Genomic DNA, 22545 nt, shown 5'->3' with positions numbered 1-22545 from the left:
CATGTATCAGGGGAGTACGGGAACTCATTGTGATTGCCATTAAGGTATTAATCTGTCTTTCTTATTTAACTTTTATATTTCTGACAGTGCTCAGTGTTTGAGTCTCTTGGGATTTAACGTTTCAGCTGCCTCAGACTAGCACGCCCACCTCTTTTCATTTATTGCTCTCAAGATCTTCTCTTTCAGAGGCTGAGGACATTATGCAGTGGTAGAGTCCTTGCTTAGAAAGTATGAACCCAGGGTTTAGTCCTCACTACTGGAAAAAAATATCTTGTCTTTCAGTCTCTTAAGCTTCCACAAAACCTTTTTTTTTTAGCACTTTGGTTATACTTAGGGCAAAAACCACCAAGAAAAATGAATGTTTATGTGTCATTTTACATTAGTAGCCAGTTGGTAAAATTATGTGGAACAAATGATTGAAAATGAGATAGTGGAGGCCAAGAAAAACGATAAAGAGAAAAATTTCCCATTCTTATTTTCCCTACTTTGGATGAAAATAAAATTACTATGGGAAAATCTGAAGTTCCTAAGGCAGTGAAAGCTTTCATGAATACAGTAAATTCAGGAGAGTCATAAGGAGATATGCGCAACAGGCTGGCCTGTTTATCTCAAAATCCTGAGTAGGAAATAGGATGGAAATTGCCTAAGTTGATCTCAGTGATTCAAAAGAAAAGTTACCTGATTTTAGTTATAAAATTCTAAATTATTGCTGAAAGGAAAATTCATTTTCAGTGTACTTTAGTGAAGGTATTGCTTCAGCATAACATTAAAAGTCCTGCAGCCCTGTATGTGCTTGTGCTGAGAGAAATAGACTGCCATATCTTAGATTATTAGTCATTTTCCAGTCACCGGGACAAAATACCTGACACCCACAACGTAGGAGAGGTTTATTTTGGTCCATGGTTTTTAGAGGGTTCAGTTCATGGTTGACTGGCTGCAGGGCAGAAATAGCAAAATGGAAGAGAATGAGGAGCAAAAGTGTTCATCTCATAGCACCCAGGAGGCAGAGAAAGAAGGGAGCATAAACAGCAATATACACTCTTTTAGGTCACATCCCTGGTGACCACCTCTGACCAGACCCTACCTTCTAACAACACATTCAGCTGTGAACTCATCAGAGAGTGAATCTACTGATGATTATAATGCTGTTATGGTCCAATCACCAGTCACTTCCGAGCATATGAAACTTTGGGGGGGCATTCTAGATCTAAACTATAGCACATAGCCTAAGATCTTCCAGTGGGACCATAGCTTCTCAGTAGTCAGGGAGCCACCTACGTAAGCAACATTCTTGACCTGAATCTACTGGGATCATTTTACGTTTCAGAATTCAATATGTCTCTCCAGCCCTCTTGATGTGACATTTCTTTATGCCTCACTTGTTCTTTGACTGCTTTAATGTTTACATTTGGTGCTTCCTAGACAAGGAAAGGCCCACCTGTCCCACCTCTGCCAAAAGTAACGCCAACAAAGGAACTGCAGCAGGAGAATATCATCAGTTTCTTTGAGGACAACTTTGTTCCTGAAATCAATGTGACAACACCTTCTCAGGTGAGTGTCTAGTACAGAGACAGATGCCCATTAGTACAGAGACAGGTGGGCATTTATTGAAGGCTCAGGTCAGAGGTATTAGACTGCAATCCTGCCTTTGCTACCCTGCTGCTGGAAGACCCAGAGCAATAAATGCCCACCCTTACTGCTCCTAAGGAGGGAAGTGATATCATCTCCCTCTACTTTTTGGAGAGATTAGGCAATGTAGGTAAAATGTAGTTTGGAGAATACATGAAGTCCTGCTTTGAAGCCAGTGTTCTCATCATCATACAGCACCGATGGTACATTGACCAACGTGCCTAACTCATATCTGCCAAATTCTTAGAACAATTTTGAACACATTCTAAGTGCTATGTAAATTCCGTAATATAACTTACACAGGTACAAAAGTTGATGAACAACAAAACTCATGAGGATTTTGAATTGAGGACGAGGGAATCAGTTCTGTGATTGTTAAATATTAAAGAAAGAAGAGTTCCCAAAAGAACATTGTCCTAGGGGCTGGGGATTTAGCTCAGCAGTTCGGTGGCCTGCCTCGCAAGTGCAAGGACCCGAGTTCGACCGTAATATAACTTACACAGGTACAAAAGTTGATGAACAACAAAACTCATGAGGATTTTGAATTGAGGACGAGGGAATCAGTTCTGTGATTGTTAAATATTAAAGAAAGAAGAGTTCCCAAAAGAACATTGTCCTAGGGGCTGGGGATTTAGCTCAGCAGTTCGGTGGCCTGCCTCGCAAGTGCAAGGACCCGAGTTCGATCCCCGGTACCACAAAAAAAGAGAAAATACTGAGTCAATTAAAGCATTTTCCTTTCCTGGTCATTTTTACTTTGATAAGAACCAGAAGTCACACGGTGCCAGATCTGATGAGTAAGGTGAATGAGGACACCCAGTAATGTTTTCATGAGTCTCCCTTTCTGTTAGATGGCATTTCACTGCATTTTTTAATCCCACCTCATAATGACATTAAGAAAGAGGACTTCCAGAACTGCTTCAGAAAGTGGTCAGAATGATGGGATCAGTGCATTTGAACCAAGGAGGTATATTTAGAGGGGGATTCATGGCAGTGTGTCTTTTACTACAACACATTTTAAAAATTTAGACAGTCACCATATTTTGATCATCTCTTGTATATGAGGAATAATTATACTGCAAAATTGAAAACTCATGGCTAATAGCAAGATATATAAGCAACTTTCTTCTACAATAAGGATAGTTGTGCTAGAGGAAGTTCTGTTATTCCTTTACTGCAACTTTTCGTGCATTGGAAAGTTTGTAAAAATTTACGCCTGCCTATGCCCAATAATAATGAAAATAGCTCCTGTTCTTTAAGATGTTGCTTCAAATAGCTATAATTTCATTATTATTTTACCCATTGGTATGAATTTTTAATTTCTAGGTAACAAAATGTTCAAGAATAAAGCTTCTATCAAATACCAAAAATGTATAACTTGAATTGCATGAAACTGACCCCAATTCTCCCCAATGTGGTATTATTTTTTAAGATTTTTGTCTCAGTTCTGCCCTTTACGGAGTATGGGCCTGGGTGAGGCCAACCTCAAGCCCACATTGTTTTCCTATGAGCAGAGATTCATGTTTAGTATTACAGGTTTTTTTTTTTTTGTTATTATCATAGCAGCTTTCTGGGTTTCATTTGGCTTATCTTTTTCTAATCTAAGAATGCTATTAAAGAGAAGATCATTTTACAGCCAGTGTTGGGGGACATGGCTCTTTCTGTCAGTCTCCCTGTCACTTATAAACAGTAAGAAAAAAATAGTGTTCATAAATGGATCACGTGACAACTAACTCAGGGGAGAGAGTACACTGAGGGGGGAGTTGGGTGAAATGTGGTCAGCAGTACCTATTTGTCCTTTCTCTTTTAAATTTTAGCTTCCAAGAGGAGCATCAGAGCAGTGGCCTCTTCTAGTGGGCCCAAGTGTTGGTTTTGTTGCTTTTAAACGGGGTCACATTGTGTAATGTAGAGTTGAACACTCTATGTAACCTAGGCTTACCTCAAACTCACAATCCTCCTGCTTTAGCCTCCCAAGTGCTGGGATGATAGACATGTACCACCATGCCTAACATCTTGGCCCCTCTTATCTCTGTAACTTTTTTGATCTGAGTTCTCTGAGCTAATAGGGAAGGCATCTTGGCAACCTTTCTTGCAGCTGGCACAAAATACCTGATATCCAAAGTTAAAGGAGGAAAAGCTTATTTTCGCTCAGAGTTCATAGGGGTTTTAGTCCACAGTTGGCTGGATATAAGTGAGGGTTTCATGGCAGAGGAGCATCATAGAGGAGAAACATTCCACGACAAGCAAGCAAGTCTGCCTACAAAGTTAAAAGGAAAAGCTTATTTTCGCTCAGAGTTCGTAGGGGTTTTAGTCCACAGTTGGCTGGATATAAGTGAGGGTTTCATGGCAGAGGGGCATCATAGAGGAGAAACATTCCACGACAAGCAAGCAAGTCTGCCTTTATATTCCAAACAGGAAAGCCTCCCATCCTTTTGTGATGCCACTCACACCCTTAATCCCAGCGTTACACCCTAGACCCAGCCAGCTTTGAATGCCCCTGCTGTGAGTGCATGGGGCTGTTTTGGGACATCCAGATACAAGCTATAACAGAAGGAGATTCTTTGCATCTAGGTGGCATGGGGACACCTGTCAAAGACATTTTTTGTTGCCTGGACTTACAGTTGTACAGGAACTGGAACCTGTGACCTGTTCCTAGGAGACTTTGGTTATATTTGGACAGAGTCGGTTATTTTTCCTCTCCCCACATTTAGTTGAACTCTGAAAGTGTGTGGATGAGCCGCTTAGGTGGTAAACTATCAGAGTACGCTTGGGGGATATTGAATAAAATTATTAGAGGGCTTCTACATGAGATAATTTTGTGCAGTTTTGTCACATTCAAGCTAATGCGTATTTTGTTTTGTTTTAACAGAATGAAGTCACTGAGGTGAAGAAGGAGGAGACTCTGCTGGATCTGGACTTTGACCCCTTCAAGCCGGAAGTGACACCTGCAGGTTCTGCTGCACTGACCCACTCACCCATGTCTCAGGTATCAGATGATTTTTGGATTTGGAGGGTAGTATTTCAGGACCTCTGATATGCTCAGTGGGGTAACTCATGTCCTCAATTCCTTCCCAAAGACTATTCTACTTTTCTTTTTGGTTGATAACTATTTCCTAAAAGGAAGGAAGGGTAGAAAGAGGATATTTTTAACGATTAGAAACTTCCCCATTTGATTAGTTTTCTTTTCCCACAGAAATTGTCTCTTGCAGGGTGATTATCAGTGCCATCACTTGCTTGTGAAGGTGTCCAGGTCCATCCGCATGATAGGTAGTACAGCTTCCCCCAAGGAAACTCTTTCTTTTGGTTTTAAATTTATTCTTCTTCCTGCTTTCTCTGCTTTTCTTCCCCATACTTGGTAACTTAAGGCATCTTTAAAATAATCGCAGGACTCTACCACAACAACAATTTCTACAACCTTGATCATTCTGAATTCAGGGTGGTGTGCTCCTCTTCCATTTTGCAGAAGTGCGTGTGTGTGTGTGCACGTGTGTGTGCGTGCACACCTGTGTGATACCAAGCTGACCTTGCTCTTCTCGTCCATCCCTTCCTCGCTCTCAGCATTTCCCCCATGCCAATAGCGATTGCTCTGAGATCTCTAGCAGGGAGATACTTATGATAGGTGCTCTCATGACTTGTAGAATATACCTAGTTTATACTTTTCTGTGCTAGTGGAAGGAAATTGACTCAAAATTTATCCACCCATGAATTGCTTTTATTAGTATTTTGAGGTATTTGAGGGCCTCCGGTATGAATTTGGGCAAATCTAAAGATACTAGAATGCACTATAAAATTAATTAATGCAAGTGTGTTGTAAAGCCCATCTTAGAAATTATGACCTAGCTCAATTTCCTGGTCTGGAAGCCATGTGGATACTTTGTAGTAAACCACTGGTAGCAATCCGTTAAATATCAACCTCAGTAAACAAAAGCTTCTTTCTAATCCCTTCTTTATTCTAGAATGTGACTGAATTTCTAAAGTCCTCCTTATCTTAAAATAGGAGCAACGAAAGCCTAATATGTCAATAGGCAGGAAATTAAGTAGGCTGCACACTAGCCTACAGGTACTTTGCAAAACTAGGAGGCCTTGTAGGTAACTATTTCAGGAAGCTGCCTCCACTAGCTTTTTTTGGAGACCCACAACGTATATTACAATATTCAGGGCTCTGAGAGGTTATGCAGTTACTTTAAAAGAAAAGTTCAGATATTTTAATTTAAACTTTCCTAGATTTGCTTGACTGCAGAAATCTGTTTCAAATGCAAAGTTGTCTTCATGGGAATGTTCTCTACTAAAGCATTTTTGGGGAAATGTTGAAGTAGTCATTGTCAGCAAATTGGAGAGCTCTGCTCTACCTTGGTACCCCGCCCAAAAGTAGAAAACGGATGTGTGTGTAATTCACTGTCCTTTCTGAGAGATTTGTCATGGGGAGCAGCCAACAGGATTCACGGGTCTTTCTCTGCCTTACTCTGCGTAGTTCATCACTTTCGTGGTAGATGTTAAGTTTCCCTGGTAGAGGAAATGATTAGTAGGTTAGAGGTGACGTGGCACTAATGTGTGCAAATTTGAATCAAGGGGCAATTCTTTATCAATTCAGTATTGTATAAATTTGTGTGGATTTAAGACTAAAAGATCTGTGTGCGTGTGTGTGTGTGCATGCATGGGAATCTGTGTTGCCCAGACCGGGGACTGGGGACTCCTGAATTTAGGTAATCTTCATGCCTCAGTCTCCTATGTAGTTTAGATTATAAACCTGCATCACTGCACTTGGGTTAAAGGATTATTTCAAATAAAAAATAAAATTTTTTTTTAAAAACCTTGATTATATCTTCCAAAGTATTCATTCTAAAGGAGACACGGTGCTGTGATTAGGCCAAGATCAGTTCATCCCTGTTTTTCTCCAGAGCCAGATAATAAACTCTGCTGGGATCCTGGTGGTTGTAACTGAGTCACCTTACTGCAGAGCAGTCCCAGCTCCTGCTTCCCTCTCTCCTGCTGTGCTGAGAAGAAGGTCTTAGGCTGCACGAGAGACCACCCAGAGCTGTTACATCCTGCAGCCTCTTTTGCCTTCGCTCATAACCAGCTCCTCTTCAATTTATAGTCTGCCCGCTAGCAGAGTAACAGAATAGCTCATGATCTCACAGAGTCCATGTGAGCTAACACATCCTGTCAGGATGCCGTGGAATGATAAACACCCTTTCACGTTGCTGCCTTCCTTTGGAGAAAATGGCATGCTGTCTGAATGCTGTGGAGATGTGTGTGTGGTTGCTTTTATGATCTGTTCTTAAAGTGCTATCACGCAAGGAAACAGAAACCCATCTGAATAATCAGAAAAGGCATAGTAGATGCCAGATGAGTCCCTGTACAAAATGGATCTCTTCCGCCCTCCTGTCTTCATTATCTTTTGGGAGCGTGCTGAGTAGGAGACCAGCCACACTGCATGTAATACAGGACTACTAGTAATGCAGCTCTGTTAGGATCAACCCAGGCCAAGTGGAGGGACAATAGAACCACAGGCCCAGCTCTCTTTACTTCACAATCCAAAAGTGACATCTGCACTCTCCTCTGGAAATGGTCATAATTTAAAATAGGGAGTGCCAGGTTATCACATTCGCTGTTTTTATTCAGTGACTTAAAACAAGTGGGTGAATATGGATGTGGTTACAAAAACATAAGCCTTGAGCAGCAATTCTCAATCACAGAGAAAATAAGAAAGACAGATCTCCTTTAGTCTTCCCACCAACAGTAGAAATACCTTGGACCATTGAGATTCTTTCTTCAGGATCAATAAGATTTATAATTGAAATCCGCTACTAAGTGTAATTTATTCATATGTCTTAGCGGGTACCCTTATAATTTGCATAATTACCAATTAATGGAGTTATATGGTATCTAATTCAGCATATTGAAGAACTACTTTTCTGGTATTCATTTATCATCAGAGTGGTCATATGCTTTTCTCTTAAATGTGATAGGGGAAGGAATGATTAACAACGATTAGTATCTTGTCTCTGATGTGAAAAACTATAATAGTACATAAGATCCTAATGAGATAACTGACAATGTGGGAAGGTAGTAAGGGAAAAGAAAAAAATATGAGAAAGTGAAAAAATGGAAATAAAGTGTTTGTAAATGGGGAGGGTAAGAGAGGGTGAAGGGAGGGCAGGGACAAGGGGAAAAAATGAGAATCAAGACCTGTCATGTAAAGGTAAAAGATCCCAATAATGAATGTAACTGTGCTGTATACCTAAAATATACCAATAAACTCCATGAGGAAAAAGAAGATGTAATAAGTTCCGATATCTCAACACTTTATTTTTATTTTTTTGGTATCAGGAATTGAATTCAGGACCTTGTGCTTGCAAGGCAGGCACAGTGGTACTGAGCTAAATTCCCAGCCCCTCAGTGCTTTATTTTAATAGTGTGTATGTTAAGGCCACCCCATTCATCATATTTCAAATATAGTATAATTTTTTTCCACTTACATAGCAAAAGGCAAGATTGATTAGAATTGTCCTGTCCGATATGGAAGCCACTAACTATATATGGTTATTTAAACTTAAAAGAAGTAAAATTATGTGAGATTTGAAATATGATTTTCTTATATGAACGCAGTTCAAGGGCCCACTAACCACACATGGCTAATGTCTATTGTATTGGATTATGGATGAAACATTTCCATCACCAAAGAAAGTTCTATTGAAGAATGTTGTACTGAAAGCTTTAAAAAAGAACTTTTGTTGTCTCTATGTGTTTGCCCCTCCCCATATTTTAAAAATATATGGCATGTGTATATTAAGAGAATTTTTGTTTGTTTTCTTTTAGACATTGCCCTGGGACTTATGGACGGTAAGACTCTAAGAACTCATTCTTTTCATGTATCTTGATCTATAAAAGTTTGGAAACTATATTATATTTTATTTACATGTTATGGAAGGGAGTCTTATACATTAAATGATAATGTTTTCTCTAGAACAGTCAATAACCCCTGAAAGTTCTATGCATATCCAGCACCTGGAAATTCTTGTAGAGAATATTGTGCCAGTGGCATGGACTGGTGGATGATTAGAGGTCAAGAACGTGCCATTGTGCCCCTTTGGTTCTTTCTAGGAGACAACAGGTGACCAGAGCACCTGTTATAATAAAGGGCATACATATATGTGCTTGCTTTTAAATAGAATATAAAGAAAGTATGCATAATAGGAACTATTATTTCATCTTTATGTTCAGTGAGAAGCTTGTTTAACAACAATTTGAACTTCAGAGCCAAGAAGCCTGGATCTGAGTCCAGACTCTAGTACTTATAATCTTGTGACTTTGAACAGCTTCTAAAACTCTCCAAGCCTCAGTTTTTCTCATAAAATGACAAGATGCCTACCTCAGAGGATTGTGGGAAGATTAAAAAAGATAGTATTTGTAGAGTATGTTGCCCAAAGTGGGCATGTTTCAGTAGAAGGTAGATACTATTGCTGAGATTATCTCTTCAACTAAGCTGTCATTCAAGGGTGAGTTATTTCTGGAATTTAGAGCCAAGAAAGATCTTTGTGATGCTGCACCAGTACTGTAAAATTAGGAGATTGGTGGCACCCATTCAAGCCCGATGTCCCTCCAGGGTGGGAACTTCATCATAGAAAGGCTCTGGTACAACTTGAGTCTCATGCTTCCTTCTTCTTTTAATGAGACAGCAAAAAGAAAGTGGGTCTGGTCTTCTGAAGTGATACTGTTGCTTTTTCCTTCTTGAAGTAAAAAGATACCCATCTACAGTAGTAGGTTTATACTGAATTCTTTAAGATTCTTGAAGCATCACAAAGCTTTCCAGAGAGAGTTGAACATGTTGAAAGTACCTATGACTAAATGTTCCTTTTATAGTGAGTTAATTGCTATGCATACATCATCATAACAGGAGTTTGAGGGATTGGCATTCAGCGTACTTGAATTCTAGCCTCAACTCTTGATTTTCTTGGAGATTAAAGGGGAGGTGCTAATTTTTAATCACTCCAATATTTCTTGTCTTATATGAGAGCTATACCACATTTTTATTCCTTAGCTGGAGAGGGCACAGTGAGGATGGAGGTATCATTTAGAAGAAGCTTCTGATATTTCAGAGGACAAACTTGCTAGGAATTGTGATAATAATGAGAATGTGTAATAATGACTTTCTGAACATAATTGTTCACAGTTCTTAATCATCTCAGCTTCCTGGGTGTTTTTCCCCTTCTGTGCAGAAGTTAGCTTGTAGTTTGAGGGCAGAGTATCAAGAGAGCTCTCAGGCCAGTCAGAGTGGTTAACATTAGCTCATCCTCCATCTGAACCCTATCTCAAAGGCAGAACCTAGGGAAGGGTGAGTTTGGGGCAGATTTTCTTCTGACTCTGCATGAGAGCATGTGACAGTGTGTAATTTCTTGACCTCTCTTGCTGAATATTATGCTAGTGTTCACAGGCCAGCTTATTTATTTGGAACTTTGTATTTCAGAGTCTACTAATGCAAAAGTTGTATACTAGCCTTAAAACCTCATTGACAGAGGCTTTCTTTGTGCTAAATTGTGCTTCTTCCAGAGTAGTTTTAAGTGATTATAGGACAAAAATTACTCCTCTCACAAAATAAGTTGCAAAATTTAAACCTAAACTGATGAAAGTCACAACCATTAACAGAATCTTGCCTATGAACAGCATGAGATTTTAAAGTCCCAGTGGATTTTCTTCCCTTTCCTTAGTAATTATTCTTGTTTGATTTTTCACCATACAGACAAGCACTGATTTGGTACAACCGGTAAGTAAATATCCAGAAAGTTCTGGATTTTAAAAATAATTGCTATACAATGATTTAGAGAATGAACTTTCCCCCCATTGCATTGCTAGTCATGTATTTTACATTAAGCTAATTGATTTAAGCACTTTTTAGTTTTGTTTAACTTGTGCTACTGAAAAGCTTTGTTTCTCATCTAATCTTGCCATGGTCTATTTCATCTTATCTTTTCTTTTTCCTTTGCTCTTCTGCATACTTTAAAGACTGACTCTTCAAAAAGTCTTTCCCTGTGTAACCTGATTATGGAGGAAATTTCAGACAGTGGGTTGGCTGAAGAAATTCAAAGATCTCAAATTGGCATAGGTGCCTTTGCTTGGGGCCTGGATGCTAGTACAGACAGTGGCAGCCAGGAAATTACCCCAAGTGGGCCTGGAGAAGACCTTGCGTGTCTCTCTGAAGCAGAGCAAGATGTGGAACTAAGCACTGGAATGCTTTCTTCTGCTGACTGGTCCATTGTAGCTGAACAGGGTGAGCATGTCCTGGGACCAGCTCTCCCAGGTAACAATGAACAGCTATCCCCAAAGTCCATGCCTGGGGCTGGAGTTGCTATTTCTACTTATATGGAGATGGAGCATCCACATGAATCCCCTCACTCAGAGATGCCAGCCATGGAAAGAGCTGGCCTACAGGAAGGTCATGAAGACGTTAAAAAGTCACATGAAGAACAAGAGAACCAGAAGACAGAAGATTCTATATGGGTGGGTGTGGAGACAGTTCAAAAGGTAGACATTGGGGCTACTGGTATGAAGACATTACAAGGTATTAAGGAATCTGAAAAGAAAATATGTGAAACAACAGGAAACAAGGCTGTAGACCTCAAAGTTATAGCAGAACAAGACCAGGAGACCTTCAAAGCTAGTGAAAGGGTTACTGGAAAAGATCTGAGAGTCAGATGCATGGAAAGTATAAAACCCTCTGAGAATTATTTTGAAAAAGACGTGGCAGGTGAATTTGGTGACAGAGACGTAGGTATCTTGAATCTGCCTCTTCAGATTGGCTCTGTATCTAACATTGAAGGTGCCAGTCTTGAGGGATGGGATTTAGCTAAAAAAGACATAAAGAAAAATTTAACAGACACTTCTACTCATGTTATAATGTATTACCCAGTGCAGGGCAGTGTAGATGCTGAGAAAAGCCAAGGTGAGGTTGGTTGTACTAAATGCTCATGGAGCTGACAGGGATAAAAATCAAGCTGTTGTTTTATCAGTAAAATATGAAGTAGCAGTTCAGTCTGGGACTGATTTCAGTTATTCTGTAGAAACTAGTACAAACAGAGGAGACAGATGTTCCTATAAGGAAGATTTCTTAATAGATGGACCTGAAAAAAAAAAAGACAGACCTGAAGGTACAGTGAGTGGGATCTGTAGTCATTCTGGTAACTTGCTAGGAATTGAAGAGAGTGAGTTTGGGGGAACAGATCCAAGTCCAATCTGGTGGCTAACTTTGAATTCAACAGTGAATAATATGGACGTGTCTGGATTCTCTGGTATACCAGATGGCCAAGCAAGTGGATCTGCCAGTTGGTTGGATTCTGATTACCACTGGCCTATCAGAGACAAGGCTTAGATAATTGCTGGAAACATTCAGATATAGTTGAGAGCAAGGAAGGACTGGAGATAGATTTGCTAGCAGGTGTATGTGGGGAACAAGCCGTTGCTAGCTACTTGGAGCAAAACCATGAGATAGCTAGACCATTGGTTCTGGGAACACCCCAGAACACTAGCATTGAGAGTTCTGAGAGTTCCCAAGACAATGACATCGACAACTCAGACTTGTCTGAAGATGAAATTGCTAACCAGAGATATGGAATATTGTACCAAGAAATAGAGGCTCATAAAGATGAGGTACTTACCCCAGTTTGTAGCATAGACTAGCCAGACTTCCGTAGGTTCTGTTTTTCCTAATGTCTCTCACCCATTTCATTATCCATCACCATCTTCTTGGAAGCCTGATTGTCTCCTAAATAGATTGTCATATACCTCTTGAAATTTGTTCAAACCAAACACAAATAGGTTGACAAAAACATTCTGAAAATCAGAATAATTATGTTAGGCATTAGTGAGATCTTAATTAGATGTATCTTACCATCTCAGATTCTGAGTTGATTTTTCTTTGAGTGCTAAAAATGCACAAAGCTGTGAGAGAAACAGACTTGTTGACTATTTCCAAAGTGGTTTTACTCCAATAAGAGCACATGAAGTGTTTCTTCCCAAGCCCATTGAAGCTATAGAATAGAATCTCGTAGGTGCTGCTCATTTAAGTGATGGGTTACAGAACTGATGAAAAAGCGTTTTCACAGATTTTATCCATGACCTAAAAAGAGCTATTTTATCCATCCTGACACTTCTCTGGAATCATAATCTTGTTACTGAGAAAGTAGGTGTTACCACTGATCTAAACACATTAATAATTGTAAAATTAATCTTTCATTTTTTGTCAGCCTATTTAAAGTAGCACAGCATGGCATTTTGCATTGCCTAAGCACTTCCTCAGACACCCACCTTTTGTAGTATTTTAATATATGTGATAGTCATTACTCTCCAACTTGTCCAATGGATATTTATTAATCCTGTAAACCTGATGGAAAAAAATAACACACTTTGATTTCCATTTCTGTTTAGGCTTCTGGTAGTTCATTCAATGGATTCACCCAGGTAAGGAATTCACTTTCTAGCAAGATCAATTCTGCTGAGAGTACTGTTCATTTTTCAGTGTGCTTTCTGTGCCACAGGTCTAGCAAAATGATTGAGGGTGTCAATACAAAATATGACCCCATTACTTACAAACTGAATAACAGAGGCGAATAACTGTAATATTACAGGATTATTTCGATGATTAAATGAAAAATGTGTACAGGGAAGTTCTTCCAGCAACATAGCACATACTTAGTGCTCCAGGACTTCATTTAGCTATTAGTTATGTTACAAGCTATACTATGGACTTGTACTTTCCAAGGATTTCTCTACCAGTAATTAGAAGTTGTCCTGAACTAAGAGATCCCATAAACTAAACTGTTTTGTATTGTAGAGATGGATATTTAGGAAATATTAGAGATTCTGCGGGGGGGGGGGCATCTTCCTACAGAGTCATAGAGGATCTCTGCTGCACACAGCCTTACTTCTGAGTGATTCTCCAGAAAAGAGCCACTGGAGGGTCACAAGCCATTTGTTGGCTCTGTCCAATAAGGCAGTACTGTGTTCCTTGGGAATCTGAAAAGGAGGAACCACAGGGTGGACTGTTTCGCTCACTGTATAGGTCCTAGGTGGAACCCATGTGTCTTAGTTACTTTCTTGATGCTGAGACAAAATACCTGACATTCACAAATTAAAGGAGGAGAGGTAGATTTGGCTTCACAGTTTGCAGAGGTTTCATTCCATCGTCGGCTGACTCCAAGGGAGGGTGGCTTGGCAGAGGGGCGTCACTGAGGAGAAATAGTTCATGGTGTGGCAGGCAGGAAGTTGGGCAGCCATCAAGGGAGGTGGGATACCAAATACACCCTTCCAGGCCACACCAACCACACCCCACCTTTTCCCAAAAGGCTTCACCTGCTAGTGGCACACTCAGTTACAAAGCCATCAGTGGACTCATCCAGTATCACATAGCCATGACCCCATAACTTTCCAGAAGCCCCACCTGTGAGAGCCTGAGGCTTTGGGGGGACATCTGAGTACAAGCCACAATGCCATGTAAAAGGCAGGGCATGCGGTTGTCATTCTCCAGGGTTTAGTTCTGACTGCCTCTGCAAGGGAGACCTCAAACAGAGGGTTGTCTGTGACAGATGCTTTGCGTTGCGTGTCAGATACGCACAATTTCTAATAATACTGGAATCTAGAATTCTCTAAATAGGTATTCAGAATATATTCGTTAATTAATTCTCAACTTCAAAGTTCTATTATTTTCCCCGTTATCTATACAGACATAAAACATACTCACACACTGCACCCAAACACAGACACCCACAGTCTCAAAGACAGTCTCAAATACTGCATCTCTTCCAGAAAACTCTTTCAGAAGCTGGTTCACGGACATTGCTATCCTCCCTCACTGGCCAAATTTGTATTTCTGTCACAGTTGTCATTGCAATACCTTTCAAAATAACCAAGTTTTATGAGGGTTTTAATTTAAAACTTCAGACCATCACGCACACCCTCTGTTTCCTGTTTCTTAGAAGTAAATCTTCGTCCCTCTATGAGCATATTCTCTAGTTTTTCCTATTGATGTGCACGGGTGGATTTTAATGCTGCGAATTGATTTCTAAAGCATTACCTATCGATTCTTCTCTCTGGAGGGTGAGGACTTACAGTGTTTTTCTCTCCTACCCTCCCGGTTCACCCCCTCTCTTCTGCTTCCTGCCATTCCTCTGACCGAATTCCATCCTAATAATCCAGCCAATCTCTGGCCATATTGCAATGTCATCAGTGCTATCAACAACTGACTGGTGAAGTTTTCATTTCCTTTCATGCCAACTTTTTGTCTTCCTTTAGAGAATAATTATGAATCTTGTTTGTTTGCCCGCGGATTCGTTTGCTTAGTTTTCTGTGTACTTCTCTCCCGACGAACCCTCAAGTTGTTGAAAGCCTTTCTCATCTTGGAAAAAATGCTGAATTCTGAAGCAGCTTCATCTTCTTGACGAAGTCAGCTGTGTGTCCTTCTGGGATGCTACAGTTGGAACTGTGGGCCCTGTGACTCTGACTCATTGCTCTCCTGTGGGGTTAACCTTGATGTTGCCTTTGCCTCTCTCTGCTTCCCTTCACTGCTTTCTGGATGAAGAGCATCCTCATCTATGATTTTAATCCTCATTTGGGTAGAGGACATCCTCCAAGAACTTCCTGAGCAAAATATACACAGGAGCTATATTCTGACTTTACAGACTGGTCTTAGTCACATTCTTGTCCCTGAAATACAATGCCATATATCCACAACTTAAAAGAGGAGAGTTTTATTTTGGCTCATGATTTTGGTCCATTGTCAGCTGGTTCCAAGACAGAAATGGTATGGTGAAGGGTCTGGGCAGAGAAAAACTGCTCACATCGTGATGGCCCAGAAGCAGAGAGAAAAGGGAGGACAGGGAAGGGTAATGTATCCTTCCGGGTCACATCTCCAGTGACCCATCTCTTCTGAGAAGACCCCACCTCCTAACAGCACATTCAGCTATGGATTCATCACTGGTGAATATAGCAGCCTCCTAGGTCCAATCACCTCTCACGTACAAGAATTTTGGGAGATAATTTAGATTTAAACCAAGTAGCATCTGAAAACGTCTTTATTCCTACATACGTAATAAATTATATAAGCATTATATTCAAAGTGTAATTTGCTTTCCCTTAGAATTTTAAAGCTGTTTGCTCACCAACACTTACTCTTGCCACTAAGAAAGTCATTATGATTCGTGGTATCATAAGATACTTTGTCTCTGTGTCTTTTTTCGTTCTTGCTCCTCTTCCCATTCCCCTCACTTTTTTTCTCTCTTTTTCTCACTCTGGAATTTTATAGAATCTTCCTTTAAGCTCAGTGTTTCTGAAATTTTACTGCAGTGAGGTATGACAATGAGTCTGTTTTCATCCATTGTACTAGGCCATTTTAATTAAAAATTTACATCTTTGGAGGGAATTGTAAAATTATCCTTTCTCTGATTTCCCTCCTTTGTTTTCCTTGTTCACTCATTCTGTAATGGTTCTCCTTGTCACATATTGGCTTCCTGAGTATAAGTACTCTTTTCTTTGGTGTTTTCTTTTCACCATCATTTTTTCCACTGTCTCTGCTGTCTGTCTCTTCCAGCTGGTTTTTTACCTCCCACCCCTTTTTTTCAGTTTCTGAGATATCTTTTTGCTTTGCATTGTTTTCCAGTAGCATTATCTTTGTGGGTCCTGAATACAATATCCTTCATCATATCTCTGAGGGTGTTAGTAATCATTTTTCTCTTGTATTTTCCGATTCATTTTCTCTCACTTGTTATTGGAGACTTTTCTCAAATGTCTGATAATCTTGGCTGAATATTCACATTTAAAAGTGTGATGCCAAAAAGCTGACTGGAAACTTGTACAGGTAAATGCTCACTCACTACTACTTTCTTAAGATGCCCGCGGGTTCTCCATTCCAGAGTCCTGCTGTTACAGCCCTGCTAGAATTAACACCAAGTCTTCTGCTGGACAGGAAAGGAACATCCCTTGGCTTTCAGAGTAGGTGAGAGTTTCTCAAGATCTTACTGCTTTTAAATAGGCTTTCGACTAGTTCTGTCTGTAGCAACCCCCATGCTTCCCATTTCTCGTGATTACCTCTCCTTCTAATTCTTGACCTGCTGGGTGTTCTGAGCAATGAGCTGGGTTGGTTCTTGGCGTTTCTAGCTTCACTTGGGTATGAGTTGTTTGCATTTACCAAGTTACCTCTTGCTCTTTCATCTCTTTCCCATTTTTTAAAATTGTGACCTAAATTATCATTCTTTTCCTCCTAAAGTATATCTTGCAGGGCTTTTTTCTTTGTTATTCTTCAGTTCGGGTTCTGGATGCAGCAGAGGTAACTGCACACTGCCCTATCCACCATCTTTAACCAAAAGTTACTGACTCATCTTGGCTGTGGCAGAACCCTGATGTCAGGTTCTGCAGGAATTTTTTTTTTTGAGCAGATGAGATTTGGGGGAAAGACTCTGTGGTCTCCCATCTGGAAGTTACAGTGTGCTACTGTTGCAATCAGAGATGAATCTTCTTTTAAAAATCACTGTTCCTTTAGGTTTTTTTCTCCAGCTGAACTTCTAAATTTCATAAACATGTTTTAAAAAAATTTTAACTAATAGCTCATAAATAACCCATATGATTTCCAGCATTTAAAAAAAATTTAAAGTGTAAATTTAGAGTTTATAACCACTAACTTCTAATTTGGTGTCAAATCCAGAAGAGAAGCTGAGGCCCAAAGATATCTTTGATGCCACTGTTGGGTTGTTTAATCGCTCAGCTTCTTCTGCTGGCAAAGATTTATATTTAGAATAACGCCTGTTAATATTTTTGTATTACTAATTTAAAAAGGGACTTAAAATATTTTAAGCATATTTTTAAAAATCTGTGGTTTTCTCCCCATTTTCAGCCCCAGGACACTTCCTTATTCACATTGCAGGCAGGTCAGAGTATGATCTGCAGCTTGGTAAGTTGGAGTTGGTTTGCGTTTGGGGGAAGTTGCTAGTAACCACTGAATGTTCTAAATTAAGTTAGTCTTTCTCTTTTGTCTCAAGTTTGAATACAGTTTCTACGTCTCTCTCCTTGCAAGGTCCCAAGTTCAATCCCCAGTACCAAAAACAAAACAAAACAACTACAGCTCCCTCTGCTCTAGAAAACAGGAGGGAAAGCATCTGTGAAATCTCACTGTGACAATGAATTTGGTTACTTCTGTTCATAAAGGCATAATCTTAGCAAAACCAAAGTCTCCTAGTTTGGGGGTAAAAAGCAGGAGCTGGAATAATTATTCACTGTTCCCATGGGAAAATCACTGTGCTGTAGATAATGCTCCTGGTTTTCACATTGGAAGCTTGCAATTGGCTTTCAGTGGGTTGAATTTTTCTTTCAAGTCTACTTCAATTTTAAATATGGGAGTCTATTCTAGGAAGTTTTTCTTAAAGTTTAATTTGATAGTTTTGCAAGGACAAGTATGTGTCTAATACCTTGTCAGTACATAGTCATACTTCGTTGCCTTTTGCACAGGCAAGAGAAAATCACAATCTCTGTGGCTTGCAAGTAAATATTTAAACACATCACATATAAATTATAAAAGCCAGAGAACCTCCTTCTGTATCTTTACTGATCATTCTCAGCCTGGGTGATGGAACTGGAGGATGAGATTGTTAATTATCAATTGTAAGAGGATTAAGAAACATGGAGGAATACTGGTATAAAAGGAAAGGCAGATAGATGGTCATCATCAAACTCATGCCTACCACTTTGATACCTACTACTTCATGCAAAAGACCCAGGCCCAGAATCCTGAGAATTATGTGTCTTTGAATGTCTTCTTGTGCACCGCAGCTAGTCACAGGAACTTCCATACTTGTCTTCCCTTCTCTCCATTCTTATTCTCTAAAGCAGATAGCCTTCCTCTTCTCTTCACTGGGGAACGTAATGGGTTATGTCCAGCGCTGTGAATGTTGCTAACACTTCTCATGCTGTGCAAGACTAGGAAATCACACTGAACCTAATCAATGAGTTTTGATTGGACAGGATCTTCCTGGGAACAGGAAACCCCCAAACATTTGGTTGATTGATGCTTTTGATGCTTTTTACTCAAAGCAGGGGTTGAAGCTGGGAGTCAGCTGTACAGCTCCCAGACTCTATGTTATGGCCCCTTAGAACAAGTTGGAATTCCTTTGAACTGCAGACTTTGCTTGAGGCTCAGAGTTGCTCACAGGGCCCTTTACAATTTCTCACTAACCCAGGTTTCTCAGAACGGGAGAGGCAGGACTAGAACATGAGCGCCATTGTGGATTGTAATTTTTTGAAAAGCACGCAACACAAAATGATGAGGTTTGTTTTGGGAAATTGGTGCATGCATTTAACATAACTGGATCATTTTCAATCCATTTCTCCTTTCTTCCTTTCTTCTTTCTCTCCTTAATCCTTATCCCACTTATCAGAAGTTTACTGTCACCTCTATCTATCTAACAGATTGATTATTTTCCTTAATTTTTGGCATATATTTGCAATATATATTTACATTCACTTTGGGGGAATTGCTCCATATACATAACATATCTTGATCATTTTTAATCCCCTTCCCCCTTTATCCTTCCTCCTCCCTCTTTTTCTTTATCCCTTTGTCCAAAAAATCTCCAGTACTTTTATTTTACTCTTCAATTTATTAATATTTTGAGTTTCTCATACAAGAGAAACCTGTAATATTTAATGTTCTGTATCTATTTTAATTCACTTTATGGTATGGTCTCAATATCCATCCATTTTCCTACAAAGAACACAAAGTAATTCTCCTTTATGGCTGGATAAGATTCCACATGTCTATCTATATGTATATATATATAATGTGTTCTTTCTCTAGTCATCTGTTAGTGAGCATCTAGACTGTTTTGTAGGGTTTGCTGTTGTCAGTTACTCTGCTATCAGTACGGGCCTGCCGGTGTCACCGTAGTGTGACTCTTACCGTGTTCTCTCCTCCCATCTGCTCTGCCTCTGCACTGAGTCGACCTTTATTCCGTCCCAGAAGATTCCAGAACTTGTGCTCCAGTGCTGTACTGCTCATTTGCATTTGGAGGATGAATTCCATTTCTGATTTTCAGAATTAAGCTACCTTGGTGCCTTTCTTCCACCAATAAATGCAGAGGATCTACATCATCTCTGCATGTATAGTGATTATTACTCCAGCAAACAATAGGAACTCCAAAATAAGCATAGCGTCTTATCAATCTGCGGGCAGTCCCTTTGTCAAGGGAGATGTCTTGTAGGAAAAAATAAATAAATGGAAATAAATGGTTGAGGCAGGGCACAGTTCTTGTGGGATTATTTTAGATTTTTCTACAAGATATTGTTCATGGTTTATCTTTGTTTTTCTATATAGCAAAATATTTACAGTTTTACACTGTCTTATAATGGATAGAAGAGTGGCTTGTGCTTTTGAATTTGAGTAGCAGATTTTACAACCTTGCTTTACCCTTATCCACGCTTCAGCGAGTTGCATTGATCCCTCTGGAATTCAAGCTGCAGTTCCATCCCATAATATTTCAGGTGATATTGTCAGGTGGTAAAACATGTCGTGACTTGTAGGGACATAACCAATCCCGTTTTGTCTTCACACCACACTGACATTGTTTTGTCTAATTTCAATAAGTAAATGTAATTAAGACTCATTTATAAAGTGACCCTAGTTATTCTTGCCTTATATAAAACTTCACAATTTCCTCAGTCTTGTAAGTAACTCAATCTCTTCTACAGTTATGGGCCTTCATTGTAAGTTATTTTTGCACTTTTCAAACTGTACAATGATGAATTTATGTAATTTGTGTTATGCAAGATCTCTTGGATCCTTATCTGGCTTGTGGCTTCCTCCACAGCACGGACTCAGTTTGCCAGAAGGCAGCATTTGCTCCTGGGCTGCTTTCTACTTTGTCAGATTACCTTCTGTGTCCTCTGCTGTGGAGGTCATTGGATACCATGTCGTCAGAGCAAATCACCTTGGCTTCCCAAGTGGAAAGATCATACCGGGTGTTTACAGCATCTGCTGCTATGAAGATAATTCTTTCAGAACAATAAAAATGAAGTCTTTCCCCATAAAGGACTCTTGAGAGCATATTAGAGTGAATTTTATCTCATTCTTTCTTAAAAATTGCATTATCCCACCTCTTGAAGGTTATAAAAGCCTATAAAAAATCAGATCTCTGTACACTTGTCTACTAAAGTATCCTTTAATTTTATTATACTCCTTAAAAAGATCAGTGGTGTGGTGATGGCCTGCATCCCAATGATCTATTGGATGGAAGACCTAAGAAAATTAATTTGTATATTTACCCAGAACTAGGCAATCCATTATTATTTATTTCCTGTTATCTCAGAATAACTCTTCTGTAGCTTTTCTGTGGAAATTGCCTCCATTTGGGGGCTGACTTGGACAAACTCACAGATATAGACATAGATTGGTCACTTGTGCTGAGAGTCTGGCAGAAGTTAATGATTGCTCCAAAATATTAATTGGACACTTACTATTCTAGGCCAACACTTTTAAACTTTTACAGTGTGTTCTGATGGAAAAGAGTTAATGAGCCCTCTAGTGGTCATTCATTTAGTGACGTGAGCAACTAGATAACGCTTATCACGTTACTAGATTGTATAAAGAAGGAATGTTCTAAATAATGGCAGTGACATGCACTGCTGTGGTGTTTTTATTGGTCTGCTGTTATTTTATAGTGTTAATTTTAAAACTAAAAAAAGATAAACGGTGAGGGATGGCAGAGCTGACTTAGCATATAGTTGGAATCAGGATGATGCCCCTGCATAGAGCTTCCGTGGAGACGAAAAGACCTCCCCTTTCCCACACTATTAAAAGGGCCTAATTGAGATAGCAAACAATCCCGCTTGTGGTGTTTTTAAAGAGTTGGTGTATTGTATGAGATAAAATGATGGCTACGGGTTCTGTCGGAGGAAGAGGGGGGAAAAGTGACTAAACAGGAACCTACCATAATATACCACGGTTTGTCCATAGATGTCCTGCTGAGCAGCCACAGTGCTGACCTCCTCCTCCCAACTGTGGAAGCATACACAGGCTTCATGGCGACCCAATGGGCCTTACGTCTGAATATTGGGATGACCCCTTGATGTTTTGGTGTAAGCCAATATGAATAGGACTGAAAAGTCTCAGAACTGTGTGCCGTATAATTTCTCCCTCACTTCTCTAGCCAGCAAAGGTGGGACCCACTAGGATGTTTTTCTCTGTGTCTGGCTGTCTTTTGTGATAGATGGCAGAAAGTACCATTCTAGAAGCATAGAGAAGTGAGCAGAAGTCTGGAACAAAGTGAGTAGTGAAATACTGTACTGCCAGGAAGTAAACGAATGGCCAAAATGGTAGGCATTTGGCTGACTTGAAGGGCAATAACAGTTCTCGATGGTAAAGAGACGTTTATCCACATTCTCTTCTGAGATGTTTAAGTTTGGTAGAGGTTTTTGATGCCAACTGTGAGGACTTATTTTCCAACACAGATTTAATGGAGTGACTCACCTATGCAGTGACAAAGATGAATCTTAATTGCCCGGGTATTCTGTCATGTTACCTGTTCACATGTTGAATCTTTTTCCTCCAACCCCAAACAAACACTCCAAGGCTGAATCTGAACAGGCTGTACCCACAGAGCCCAAAGCAGAGGAGCCACCTGCTGCCACCACACCTGCTGTCGGGATGGAGCTTGGGCTGGAAACGCAGGCTGAAGAGCCAGTAGAGGAAGCAGTGGTGAGCACAACCTCCTGTCCTCTCCCTCCTCCCCGACCCCAACCTCTCACTGTAGCCATCATCTCATGAGCGTCACTTGGGCTAAAGAAACTGGTATCTTTGTGGATCCCCAGGTTCAATTAGCCTTCATTTGCTTGACAATGAGACTCTATTCCTGTTTTTTCAGTTTTTTTTTTTTTTTTTTTTTTTTT

The 22545-nt window shown here is 39.9% G+C and overlaps 1 protein-coding gene across 1 annotated transcript in view; it reads left to right on the top strand.

Annotated features, from left to right (window-relative positions):
- Positions 1-22545, top strand: part of Amph (amphiphysin) — a 159246-nt gene that overhangs the window by 108390 nt on the left and 28311 nt on the right. Inside the window, exons 11-17 of the mRNA XM_010610871.1 lie at positions 1423-1551; positions 4496-4612; positions 8446-8469; positions 10367-10390; positions 13048-13080; positions 17504-17560; positions 22229-22354. Of these exons, the coding sequence (XP_010609173.1) occupies positions 1423-1551; positions 4496-4612; positions 8446-8469; positions 10367-10390; positions 13048-13080; positions 17504-17560; positions 22229-22354 (510 nt within the window). The remainder of the gene's footprint in view (positions 1-1422; positions 1552-4495; positions 4613-8445; positions 8470-10366; positions 10391-13047; positions 13081-17503; positions 17561-22228; positions 22355-22545) is intronic.

Source organism: Fukomys damarensis, unplaced genomic scaffold (genome assembly GCF_012274545.1).
Source record: "Fukomys damarensis isolate Sample0158 unplaced genomic scaffold, DMR_v1.0_HiC HiC_scaffold_17, whole genome shotgun sequence".
Taxonomy (NCBI): Eukaryota; Metazoa; Chordata; class Mammalia; order Rodentia; family Bathyergidae; genus Fukomys; species Fukomys damarensis.
Note: the sequence above shows the minus strand (reverse complement) of the source record. Positions and strands in the feature narration are given on the sequence as shown.